Raw genomic sequence first — 13,585 nt, 5'->3', positions numbered from 1 at the left:
CTAAAAGGCTCTGGGAGAGCTTTATCGGGTGTATAAGGTGAGCAAGAGGCAAGGCTGGGATTACTTTCCAAGCTAGTTCCTGACCTGGGGTTCATTCATGCTACCATCTGGGGCAGGTAAGAAAAGAATAACACGTACTTTGCTACCTCACGTGATTGCATAAACAAATCAAGACAGCTAATAATGGCAGATTGTTTTGAAAATGCAGAAAGTGATTTTATCTTAAGAGACTATAGTTATTTATTGGGGCGCCTGGGTGGCGCAGTCGGTTAAGCGTCCGACTTCAGCCAGGTCATGATCTCGCGGTCCATGAGTTCGAGCCCCGCGTCAGGCTCTGGGCTGATGGCTCGGAGCCTGGAGCCTGTTTCCGATTCTGTGTCTCCCTCTCTCTCTGCCCCTCCCCCGTTCATGCTCTGTCTCTCTCTGTCCCAAAAATAAATAAACGTTGAAAAAAAAATTAAAAAAAAAAAAGAGACTATAGTTATTTATTAAACTATGGTCATCATCAAGGATATCTCTACATAGAAAAAGAAGATTTGAACCACAGTCTGATAACTTCGGATTTAGGAAATAAATCCTAAATTTAGTAGTGTTTAGCAACACTACTGGTCTACAAAATCTCGTTTGCTTTTATAGTTTTCTCATCTCTTTCCTGTGTGTCAATATCCTTGATGTGAATTCAGATTCTGGACCACTTGATACCTGTTTTGAACTGTAAAGTTTATACTTCTTGTACTCTAGCTTCGTTCCTTCTTCATGAGAAGAAAAAAGGTTCTACATGTTTCATGAATAATTGAAAGAGTGAAGAAAAAAAAAAAAGATGGAATTTGGAATTTAAGGAAAAGTACGCACGCTCCCTGCCTGCCTTGCTGACGCGTCCCTGCACCTGCGCAGAACCTGCTCCTTGAACGCTGGCGGGGGGCGGGGGGGGGAGGGCGCGCTTCCGGAGCCCGAGGCCGCGCCTCCCGCTGCGGGCGGGGGCCTGCCGGCCCGCACCTCCACGAGTCAGTCCCCAGCACTCTGCAAGACTAGAAGGGACAGAGGAACCTGTCCGGGTTCCCTGCAGGGCAGGAAAAAAGGGGAAATGTCAACATGGAAAAAACTCTACGATGAAAAAAAAGGAAAGCTGGAAGCGAGGCTAAAGCCGGAAGATGAAGGGAAATCCGATGAGGAAGAGAAGCTGGAAGTGGAGGAGGAAGCCAGGGCATGAGGGAAGGTTCCAGAATGGGAGACAGCCAGATGATGAGGGACAACCAGAAGATGAGGGAAAGCAAGAAAAGCCGGGCAAGTCCGAGAATGAGGGAAGGCCGCAGTGTGAGAGCAAGCCAGAATCCCAGGCAAATCCTGAGAGCGAGCTGTGGGATGCGGAAAAACGCCTGGCTGAAGATGACATGCCCAGGAAAGCAAAAAGAAAAACGGACAGGGGAACAGACGATTCCCCCAAGGATTATCAGGAGGACTTACAGAAAGGGCAGTCGGGCAGTGTGAGGAGATGATGAGAGAACGTGGAGATATGTCAAGGGCTCAGGAAGAGCTAAGGAAAAAACAGAAAGTGGGTGGTTTACATTGGATGCAAAGAGATGTACGGGATCCATTCTCGCCAAGGGGACCATGGGTGTCAGGAAAGTCACGGGTGGAGGTAGGGGCCAAGTGGGCTTACATGATATCCCATATCTCTAATGCCTTTGGTCTTGAATTCTGATTTCTCTGATGAAAATATTGCTGACTCTGCTTTCCCTGGCAGGCATTTGCCATGCTATGTGCTTTAACCTTAAGCTGATACTTTGCTTTAGCATTAGCTAAACTTTAGCTTTAACCTTTAGCTGATACCTTGCTTTAGCTGGCACTCTTGTTGCCAGCAGCCTTTTGATCCAACTGCAGTGTTCTTCGTCAGTAGGACATTTTCACTCATGTGCGTGGAAGAGGTTTTCATGGTACATTGTAAAATAACAATAAAGAAAAACAGTTTTCAGAACCACACTCACACACAAAGGTACTCTCATAACCCAAACCCCATTTTTCTAAAACTTCAATCCCATTCATTTGAATTTAAATGTTGTGGTTGTCAGAAACATGGAGTAACTAACAGAGTATGTCATGAATCACCTCTGGATTTAGAACATTCCTGAAATGAAATGGAGAAAAAGCCCTGATGTCAAGAGGCAACTGGTTTTCCTTCCAATATTGGGAGTGCTCATTGAATCTTCTTTTGGCTCCCTCTCCTCATAGAAGAGGCTATCCATTCCAAACTTCTTATTCATCATTTCATACGTACTGGGTGTCATTGAGGAGCACTTTTCCAGTAAGAAGGAAACCAACTCCTCAACCTTTCCTCATAGCAGAGATTCTTTAGAGATGCAATAATTTTTGGTTCTTTTGTTCTGCCTTCACACTACTTCCACTCCTGGGAATACTATCCATTTGGGCTAGGTTTGGGGTTCATTGGAGCATATTACACAGTCACCAATTCTACTTTAAGACATTAAACTTCCTTATCACCAGTAATAGAGTGTATTGTTGGGTCCCATTTCATATGATCTGACAGAGCAAATAAAAAATAAAAAATCGGTACTGGTGTGTCAATATTTAGAAGACACTTGTACAGAAAAAGCTAAGGAATCAATGGTGACTGAAATCTTGCAATGACTTTGACAAGTTTTAAACAGCAAAACTCTTGATTTCAGCTCAGGTCATGACCCCAGGGTTGTGGATTCGAGCCCCATGTCAGGCTCGCACACCAAGTGTGGAGCCTACTTAAGGTTCTCTCTCTCTTTCCTCTGTCCTTCCCCTGCTGGAACTTGTGCATGTGTGCACACTTCCTCTGTCTAAAATAAAACTTAAAAAAAAGAAAGAGAGAATATAATAAAATGAAAAGGAGAACTTATATCTTGACTTTTTAATCTTAGTTCAGAACGTGTTGGGGGTGTTATTCCATGATGAGTAAACTTAAATCTATTGTTGAGGTCCATGTCCAAGTGATATTGACTTTTCTTGGGATCTTTGACATTAACTAATACACCTACACCATTATAATAACATAAAAATGCAAAACCAACTATAATTAACTATAAGACTTATCACTATACTCAAAATTATTCTAAGCCACACACACACACACACACACACACACACACACACACACACACAAGAATTTCCTCTAACTCTTACAACAATTGTATACTGCAATTTTATTACCCCTGTTGTGCATATTGGGAAACTGAGGCCGGGAGAAAATAAGTGATTTGCCCAAGGCAACATAGCTAGTAACCAATGAGTCAAGATTTGGACCCACGTCTATCATACGTCAAAGCCAAGTTCATTTCCATTACGCTGTGAGGTTGCAAAGACAGGAATAGAAACAAATTTCCTGACTCTCTGTTCCATTCTCTTTCGATTACGCCATGATGGATATCAATTTTCTAATCTATAACAGTAATGCAGTTTGAATTTGCTTTCCGTAGACACTCATTTTACCAAACTATTGGAAGAAACAAAGCACAGACCTTGAAACCAATGATTATACTTTTATAGGAAATAAGTTATTTCATTAAAAAAAAAAAGAAAAGGAAATACTCTGGCTTTGATGGTATCCAGAATATTGACATCTTTCTCAAATTGGCTAGCCTTAGATCAGTTTTCTGGAAGAACCTTTAAAAGGGCTTTGATCCCATAAAGTTTAAAACTTTCCCTCTATGAATGTAGAGACCCTTTGGAGTACTGGAATCAAACCGTTGGGCTCTGGCTTCAACCATTTTTACATAATTTTTCAGGTGCTTTCTTGAGCTACTGGAGTAGAGTAAGCAGGTAGACAAAAGGCATTACTTGTAAAATGGAAGAAGGAACTAAGGAGAAGATACTATCTCTAGGAAAATGTTACATTGATATATTGGTATTTTTAAATACTTTATTCTTTCTTTCCTCCTTGGGAGACTAAATAATGAGTCAACATAGGAGTAAACTAAATTTAGGAGAAAATAGGTTGAGACAAGTTTTTAAAACAGTCATTTGGGGAGTGATGGGTTGTGGAAACTTAAAGCTGGAGACTCTAATGTTTATGATTATGATGTTTGGTTAGACCAAACAGTGAGACCTTAGAATGTAAAATGTCCTTCAGGTTGAGAATTTTTAAAAGTAGTTATGTGCAAGCTTTGATTTCACACAGTTTCTGCCTTTACTAATGCGTGATGGAAGCCATGAAAAAAGTTGAAAAAAGTGTTGAACTTGTGGTCTTCTTCAAGTATCACCCTTGAGTCTTCCTTCTAAACTGTGTGTTCTGGGGAAAGTCAGTGTTCCTTTTCTGAATTTCAGCTTTCCCATGTACTCAGTGTTAGAATCTTGCTGGGTTAGCTCTGTGGGTTGTTAATTCTAACTTCTACATGAGTCCATGGCACTGAATTGAGACACTTCAAAACATCTGCGGATGGAAGCAACAGCTTCTCTCGCTACAGGCAACTTTCTCCAGATGTGGGAATCTGTACGTCTCTGACTAGTAGGGTAATCCATCTGTCTTTTTCCCTCCCCTCCCACTTATGAAGGGAGACCAGTTAGAAACATGTTTGTCTGAAAAGTAATGTGTCTGGTCTTGGTGAAGAATTCAGTTCTTAGATACTAATAACCGTGGAGTATTAAACTTTAATGACATTCTTGGATTCAATCTATCGCTTTTTGGGGGAGGTATCATGAAAACATATTAGAACTGTAGAAATACACATTATTGGTTCAAATCTGCTCCCTTGACAGGATGCTAAAGGATGGAAACTAAGTTGATGTGGTGTATTAAGTCTAGCACGACCTTGAACAACTGGTTTTATAATGTTGCTTGTTGTTGTGGGTGTCACCAGTATTTGCCAGTATATATAAAAAGTAGGCTGCATCTCCACGGGTTCAGTCTTAGAGCACCAGCTGGTGAGCAATGCACGGAGCAGACTTGTAACCAACTTACATCATCTTCAACATGAAGATAACCACAGTGCCAATGCTTCTGACCCTGGCTCTTTGCCTTATACAAGGTGAGCAATTTGCATGTAATCTAAGCCTCTTGCCACACATGGTAAAGCCCTAGGCAGGGACTTGTCTCCCTCCCCCTACTCCTAAAATGTGTGTTTGTATGTATATATGTATGTGTGTATGTATAATCTTGAAATATCTTGCCAGACAGAGTTTTGAAGGATTACATATGTGGCTTAATAAATAACTATGTTGTTATCTTTAGAAATGGCAAGTAGTTTGACATAATCTGAATTTTTACCAATGAGAAATCCTTCTATTAATTCTTTATTAGTTCTGAAAAGCTAATAGATTCTTCTTCATCTTCCCGTAACCAACTACATCAATTCATACTGATAGGAATTATGTATGTAGTAGATATTTAAAATGTAGATGTATATTTCATGTATATATATATAGTACTATATATAAACAATTAAAAATCAAATTCAATCATCTATTCCTATTTTAAAGTAGCAGTGCCTCCTTGTATATTTTATTTTTGTATTACCAAATCCTAAATGGACTGAGAGCATATCTCCTAAAGGGTAAGAGACTTTTATAAGAAGTGAAAGGTAAGTTTTTGCACTTGCTTTTTGAATTTGAAGGAAACATGAATTGCCTAGGCTCAATCTTCTCTGAAGCATTTGCATTTTTTAAAAGAAAATCTCAGAGATGAAGAGTCTGGAGATTATTATACATAAATGATGCCACTTTCCTAAAATAAGTGTGTAGGTACAAAAGGGAGTCTGATGGGGCGCCTGGGTGTCTCATTTGGGTAAGCAACCTACTTTGGCTCAGGTCATGATCTTGCTGTCTGTGGATTCAAGCCTCGCACCCGGCTCTGTGCTGACAGCTCAGAGCCTGGAGCCTGCTTCAGATTCTGTGTCTCCCTCTCTCTCTGCCCCTCCCCTGCTCGCCCTCTGACTCTCTTTCAAAAAATAAACATTAAAAAAGGGCGGCGCTGGAGTCTGTTAATGAGAGAGTATAATAGCCTGGGATTTTAATTATTCTTAATTTTTGTCAAATCTCTAATCCTTGTAACTGTAATAAGGAGGCAGAGTTGCCAGAATTCAGAAAATTTAATTTTATGTGTATATATGATATAAACTTTACGCTACACTATACTTTTAAATTATAATTGCTGTGATATACTTGGTATTTGTTACATTATAATTTTAAGAGAGGTCTCTCATACTTTTATGTGAAAGGATCTTTTTGAAATCAGATATTTTGAGGGGGTAAGAAAGTATATGAGTATTATTTTCCAAAGTAATTTAGACTTTTATGAGTGACTGGACCTCTGTGAGTGTACGTGCTGATTTCTTGGTGCAGTGCCTTCATTTTATTTGCCATCGTAAATTTTAATGTGTTCAAAAACAATTTGTGGTTTTATAACATATTGCCATTAAAATAAGCAAGACACTGCACGGAGTGAATTGTTTGTTTATTGAATAGTTTACATTCCCTTAACTTTGGTTTCTATATTTTTGTCCCAGATGCTGCCAGTGAGGGTGAAAATCAGGTTAGTCCTGCTTTTTCTGTTCATTGAATCCATTCCAAGATCTCTAAAGAAAAATGATCTGTGGCCAACACCTTCACGTTAATAATACAGACATATTATACTGATAGGTACTAATAGCTTTTGTTAAAAACAGAAACAAGTCTTTATGAAGGAAGACATGAATCATACAGACGCACACACACACACACACACAGACACGCATATCAATGTACAAATGATGATGGATGTCTGCAAGAGGCAATCTACCATGCTAAAGGAGTGCTTCAAAATTCCATAAACAGGGGCACCTGGGTGGCTCAGTTGGTAAGCTTCTGACTGCTGGTTTCGGCTCAGGTCATGATCTCACAGTTTGTGAGTTCGAGCCCCAGGTTGAGGTCTGTGTTCACAGCACAGAGCCTGCTTGCGATTGTCTCTCTGCGTGCCGCCACCCCGCACCCCCCCCCCGCGTCTTCTCTCTGTCTCTCTCCAAATAAATAAACTTTTAAAAATTCCATAAATATACCAGTGAATTAGTATTGTTCAGTTTAACACCTGAAAAAGTAACAACATACATAGAAAGCTGAAGTGAGTGCTCTTGTGATTATTGCGTATAAAGGGGTTGTCTGTACCTAGTATATATTTGTATATGTATGTCAGTGTATGTATTTCATTCAGTTAATATTTACTCAGCATCTACCATTTGTCAGACCCTGTTTGAGATGTTGGAGATATTGGAAAGTAAGGAAACAGACAGGAACCCGGCCCTTGTGGAACTTGCATCTTAGTGGAGAAAAACAGACAAGTTAATGAGTCAATTAATAAAATGTATAGCACATTAAATTATGATTAGTGTCACAAGAAAAATGAAGTAGGATGGAAGGTAGGAATTTCTGGGGATGGAGGTAGTATCAGTTCTTCTTAGGATAGTCAAGAAGTTTTCTCTAAAAAGACAGCATTATAACAAAGATCTGAAGTCCAAAGCCTGACTCAGGGCTCTGCCTCACCAACCGTGACGTCATGACCTGAGCCAAAATCAAGAATGAGACACTTAACTGACTAAGCCACCCAGGCGCCCCCGGTAGAAAATTTCACCATAGTCTCTATTATTTCATCTAAGTTTGCTGTCTGAGAAGAGGCTCAGAAACCTCTATGGAATAAGTAGGGTAGTAGAGTAGAGTAGAAAAACTTGGATTTGAAGGAGTCAGAGAGCATGCTCACTTGCATGTTTTATACTGGCAAAAAGAAGAGTATTGTATAAATATCACTGTGCATGAAGCCATGATTTGCTTTTTCAGACTCTATGATAATGGGTGGTGACTTCTGATAGATATTTCTATTTTTTAAAAAATTTTAAATGTTTTTATTTTTGAAGGAGAGAGAGAGACAGAGCATGAGCAGGGGAAGGGCAGAGAGAGAGGGAGACACAGAATCTGAAGCAGGCTCCAGGCTCTGAGCTGTCAACACAGAGCTGGATGCGGGGCTCAAACCCACTAACTGCGAGATCATGACCTGAGATGAAGTCGGACGCTTAACCGAGTGAGCCATCCAGGCAATTTTGCAACTGGGACTTTGCACAAACTCTATTTCTTTTAAAAATAAATTTAGCCACCCTTTATGTTGGCATAGGCAAGAAGAACACAAAGAAATAATTATGTCTCTGGAAATATTTCTGATAGCAATCTTTGTATATTTTGTCAGAAATGAGAAGTATTGATTTAATGTTTCTTATGGTCCTGGAATTTCTATTTTCCAAATTCAGTAGCTTGAGTTCTTGACAGCTCCAGAAAAGCATGTTGAATGTTATAAACATGACCCGGAACAGCACAGAAAATGACTGTAGTCATCTGCAAGGATCTTTACCATACATTTAAATTTGTTATCACAGAAGGGTTACTATAGTCAAAAGCACCTTGTTAGTGCCCTAACACAGAATGGAGGTGATGCCAGCTCCTGGTGGATTGTATTATGATGTTGGAGGAGAGACAGTAGAAGACAATGAGCTATGTCAGAGCCAGTAAAGGAAAGAGCTTGGCCCTGGAAGGCTTTAGTTTTTTTGAGACATGTGGAGAAGACATGAACAACAACAATAGCAAAACAAAACAAAATGAAAACAAGCCAAAGGCTGTTTTTTCCAGGGAAAAACCCACCTCCTGCTTTTAATTTTTATGGCCTTTTTTCTGTTTGCCAAGAGAATCCATTGGATTATTTCACAACTCAGAAAAACAGCATTGAGTTCTATCTTAACTCACAAGGGATATGTTTCTATCACAAAAAATACCAAGCTCTTCTCTCTATGACAAAGTTGCATCTAGAATTTTGCATTTTTAGAATCAGTTATGTCTGGCAAGCTAAGCAGTAACTTTCCATGTTGGCATAAGATACTGTAGAATCAGAGGCTCCTGGGTGGCTTAGTTGGTTAAGTGTCAGACTCTTGGTTTCGGCTTAGGTCATGATCTCAGTTTGTGAGGCTCACAGAGCCTGCTTGGGGTTCTGTCTCCCTCTCCCTCTGCCCCTCCCCTGCTCATTCACACACTCTCTCTCTCTCTCTCAAAATAAATAAATAAACTTAAAAAAAAAAAAAGATACTATAGAATCAGAGACTACACAGAGCTCAAGCAGCCCAGTCATCAGTCAGTTGCCAGAAATTATTACTGTGCTACTCAGATAACATCACTGGGTGGTGGTAATCATTTTCTGAGGTATTTTAGTAGGTCACCATTAGCAAAATTTCCCAGGGCTTGTCTCTGATATTATTTATTTATTCCTCTTCTCCATTAATTATTCTGCTAGTGCTACCAACTGCCTCCCATGTTAAAGAAGCTAGGTGAAGTACATCATTATCCATTAGTATCCATTAGATGGTAAGCACAATTCAGGCAAGGATGCTCCTGCCTCATTGCTCTATCCATGCACCTAGCTACATACATGGCACTTAGCAAAGTATATTAATATTGTAATGACTTTTTGTTAACTGATTGAGTGATTATTATAAAGATATAGGAGGCTGGACAGAATTCTATGATCACTTCTTTTGAAGAGGTTGTATTTGTCAGAGTTGGACACAAAAGCATCGTTTAATTTTTTTTCTTATGTAAACATGTTGAGGCAGTAATTTTTTTGGCAAAATCAAAACAAAATAAAAACCCCACAGAACTTACATTCTAAAGGCTTGCTCTAAATACCTAGTGGATTTTCTAAACTGATAGCAAGTAAGACATATTAAATTAGTACTGTATGAGATAGTGCAAATGCACCATTGATTTTAAGTTCCTAGAAAATAGTGACATACAGAAAGCCTTCCATGAAATATATTGAATTAACCTTTTCAGTAGTCTTTTCATGTTCCTTTTGACAGCAGTTATTATCGACCTACCGTGTGCTGGGTATCTTATATGCATCATATTCCAATAATAATAATAATAGCAACAATAATAATAAAGGAGGAGGAAAAGGGGAGAGGAATGTGATTATTGATTATTTACTATTTATCAAGCACCTTTGAATGTTTCACATACTTATAATATTTAATGTTCACAAGACATATGAAACGTATGAAATTATATCCTGTTTTTACAGATAGGGTAAGTTAGCCATTGAGAACTTAATTTGAGAAGGCTATTGGGCTTGGGAATGACAGCCCTGGAATATGAGGTCAGGTCTTTCCATTTTACTCATTGTTTTAGATGAATGCTTATTAAGTGGATTTTCAATCCCCAAGGGACAATCCAGTCATTATTTGAATTCATGTTATTTGTGTCAATTGAGTGATTGGCTTCGATAGAAAGCAGGTAGTGGTCATTAAATAATATTGCTCAAGGAAGTTCTTAGAAGGTAAAGCCTTGGTTTTATGAGCTTCAGTAAACACAGTTCTTTAAATCTTTTCCTTAGGAAACATGCAATGAATATCGGGCATTGATGAAAAATGGAAAATTATTTTGTTCCCAAGATAAAAAACTTTTTCAAAGCCCGGATGGAATAGCATTCATCAGCAGGTGTGCCACATGCAAAATGATACTGTGAGTAAAAGTTCTCGTTCTTTTGAGTGTTTGAGTTACCAGCTATTCTCTGAAATAGTAAATGTATTCTTTTTATATCCCATCAAATGTACTTTTCTAAATCTAAATGGTTAAATAAAAATGCTTAGCAGAAGTTGGATAAGTACCTCCTACCTGGAAAGATTTTTTTTTTAACTTTTATTTATTTATTTATTTATTTATTTATTTATTTATTGAGAGAGAGAGAGAGAGAGCACGCTAGGGAGTGGAAGAGGGGCAGAGAAAGAGGGAGAGAGATTCCCAATCAGGCTCCATACTGTTAGCACAGAGCCCTGCGTGGAGCTTGATCTCAGTAACCTCGAGATCATTACCTGAGCTGAAATCAAGAGTTGGACCCTTAACTGACTCAGCTGCCCAGGTGCCTCCTGGAAAGATTTTTAAATCGCTCAAATGGTATTCTAAAACATTCCAGAGGGTAGAGGGTTAATACCTTATGTAGCACTTAATAGTCTTTTGAGGATATAGTTCCAATTTGAGTTTCCTGACTCTGGGAAAAAAGAATTCTTAGTTGTGTTAAGCCCTGACTCTGTGGTACCCTCAGGACTGAGAAAAGCCACCACCACCCCCACCCCACCCCCGCCCTGGGAATGATGCCAAGCTCTCCTTATGGCAGCCAAACAGTAGAAGGCTTTAAGCAGGACACATCTTGCACCCTGACCCTGTGAGCTGCCAGTGTCTGTAGACACCTAGGATTACACTAGGATGAGAAGGTCTAAAGAATTAATTTTATTTTCTACATCCCGGCAGCTCAGAAAGGGTGAGTATCCTGAAAGTTTACCAGCATCTATGTAATGCTTCTTAACTTGACTTTCTTCTCTTTGATGACACCCAAAGGTGGAAGAAGGCTTGTTATCAATACAAAATCCTCAAATCAAAGTGTTCTATTTTGTTTTTGAATAGGGAGGTCATCTTTAATTTCTGACCACCATCAAAACTTCAACACTGATACTAAGCCAACACTAAGCTGATCCATTTAAGATAATTATGTTATAATTAGCTTTTAAATGCTAATTAAATCTCAGGGGATTTAATTTGACATAGTCAATAATATTGGGATAATGAAGCCATGATCACACATGCTGCTGCTAGTGAAGAAACTGTGGGAAGATGAAGGAAAAAGATCAAGATTTAGGTGGGGGTGGGGGGAGGCCTATGGCAAATTATTCTCTTGAAACCTGAATGTAAACTAGCAGTTGTATTAGTTACTACAAAGCTTCTTCCTTGTTACATAGGATTGTCTTGATAGGAGACTGAAACTATGAACCTAGTACATTTACTGAAAAATAATTTAAAACAAAAGTAGAATGCCTTGAGACATAAAGGCAGTTTATCTCTTTGAAGTCATTCACTCAATTATTATTTTTATCACTTAAATTATGTCGGAATAAACTCGGTTTCTTAATCTGGAAAGGAAACTGTGCAAGGCATAAAAGCTATACTCAAATTTCTGAATTTTCTCTGTGGGACCTTAGAGTGTAGAACCAGAAACAAACAGATTTTGGTTCAGTGTGACCAGGGTCTTTCAAAGAGACTATTCCAACAGTGGCAGAGATGGCTTTTAGAGTTGGTGACCACCTAGATGTTGAAAGCACTGAAAGGGGTGGGGGAGTAGTCATTATGCAGTTAAAGGTAAAGATTCTTGCCTCCTGTGGAACCATATCTGAGATATTTTTCAGTACTGAGGAGACATTTATGGTACCTTGGCTCATTTCTGCATGTACCTCACTTCTGATATACCTGATTGAGCTCAGGGTAAGAGTCAAAATTAAGTTTGACATGTATGCTATTATCCCCCAAATTGGGAAAACCTATCTAAGCAAGCTATGCTCTTCCTTGCTCTCTTCCAGGGAAAAACAAGCAAAATCCCAGAGGAGGGCTAGGCATTTAACAAGAGCCACTCAGGCCACTGCCCCAGAAACGGTGAGATTATTTGAAGTCAACTTGTCATATTTACTTTCAAGATTATGTTTGACTATTTAAAACTATTTGTTTATTTCCTAATTACTAGGTCATACCTGTTGTGAAGCCAACTACTTAGGAAGGGAGGGAACATGGCTTAGTCCAGGGGTGGGCTAACTATCTGGTACAGCTTGTCCCTATGCCCAACCCATGACCTAACTCTCAGAAAACATTTTGGGCACTGACAGACGCTAAGAGGTGGAGTAAGTGAGTGTGATGTCTGCCTTCCATAGCCATTTCTCATTCCTCCTGTCCTGTCTCAGCTTCACCAAGAGCCTTCATGGAACTATTAGAACTAAGTTCAAATCTCAGAACTCTTATTTATTGTCTATGTCACTTGGACAATTTATGTGTCTCTGCGTCTCAGTCTTTTCATCTGTGAAATGGAATGTGGACCAAATGAGAAACTAAGTTTAAAAAGCCAAGTACAAGGTTTAACATGTGTTAGCAGGCATCTGATTCCTTTTCTTTGTTTTTTCTTTCCTTCTTTTATTTCCTACTCATGTCCTTTCTGATACCTGTAGTTTCCCTAACTCAACTAGAGTTGCTTGTTTGTATCTATTTTGGAGATTGGAATACAGGCTAATATTTGTTTGAGAAAACTGCTCTGTGGTAAAAAAAAAAATTTTTTTTTGATAAAAAATAAAACAAAATGAAACCATACAGCTGCTAGCCACCACACAATGATTTCACTTTTTATTTTTTTATGTATACACAATTTTTGTATTTCTACAAAAAAATAAGAATTCTAGACCCAGATTAAGGGAAATTTCTAGGGTGCACCGTGTCACAGTAAGTTATTGACAAAGCTGGGGTTACCACTAGGAATCCTGACAACTCATATCACTATAGATCTCCTCTGTAGCTTCTTTTCCAACATCTTCTTTCTCCTCCACTCCTGTCCCTGACACATAATTAAAATGATCAGTCAGGGGAGGCACACCCAAATTGCTGTAACATCCCTGGGCTAACTGAGCTAAAATTTTCCCTGTCAATGTTACTCAGGTCTGTCTGAGAATCTTAGCCTCCACAGTAAATCTAGTCAACCAAATTCTTTGCTTGAACTCAACTAATCTCACTT

The 13,585-nt window shown here is 39.0% G+C and overlaps 1 protein-coding gene and 1 pseudogene across 2 annotated transcripts in view; both read left to right on the top strand.

Annotated features, from left to right (window-relative positions):
• The first annotated feature begins 1,019 nt into the window (after window positions 1-1,019).
• On the top strand, window positions 1,020-1,698 carry LOC121041540 (transcription elongation factor A protein-like 3; annotated as a pseudogene).
• A 3,178-nt stretch (window positions 1,699-4,876) lies between these two features.
• The window catches only part of SPINK5 (serine peptidase inhibitor Kazal type 5), a 75,410-nt gene continuing 66,701 nt past the window's right edge, over window positions 4,877-13,585 (top strand). Inside the window, exons 1-4 of one of the 2 annotated variants that reach the window (XM_040453359.1) lie at window positions 4,877-5,009; window positions 6,486-6,511; window positions 10,379-10,506; window positions 12,393-12,465. In XM_040453359.1, the coding sequence (XP_040309293.1) occupies window positions 4,955-5,009; window positions 6,486-6,511; window positions 10,379-10,506; window positions 12,393-12,465 (282 nt within the window). In that variant the 5' untranslated portion in view covers window positions 4,877-4,954. The remainder of the gene's footprint in view (window positions 5,010-6,485; window positions 6,512-10,378; window positions 10,507-12,392; window positions 12,466-13,585) is intronic. The other variant, XM_040453368.1, reaches the window with a different exon arrangement.

This window comes from Herpailurus yagouaroundi, unplaced genomic scaffold, assembly GCF_014898765.1.
Source record: "Herpailurus yagouaroundi ecotype Mexico unplaced genomic scaffold, PumYag 29, whole genome shotgun sequence".
In the NCBI taxonomy this organism is placed as follows: Eukaryota; Metazoa; Chordata; class Mammalia; order Carnivora; family Felidae; genus Herpailurus; species Herpailurus yagouaroundi.
This window is presented reverse-complemented; position numbering and strand designations above follow the sequence as displayed.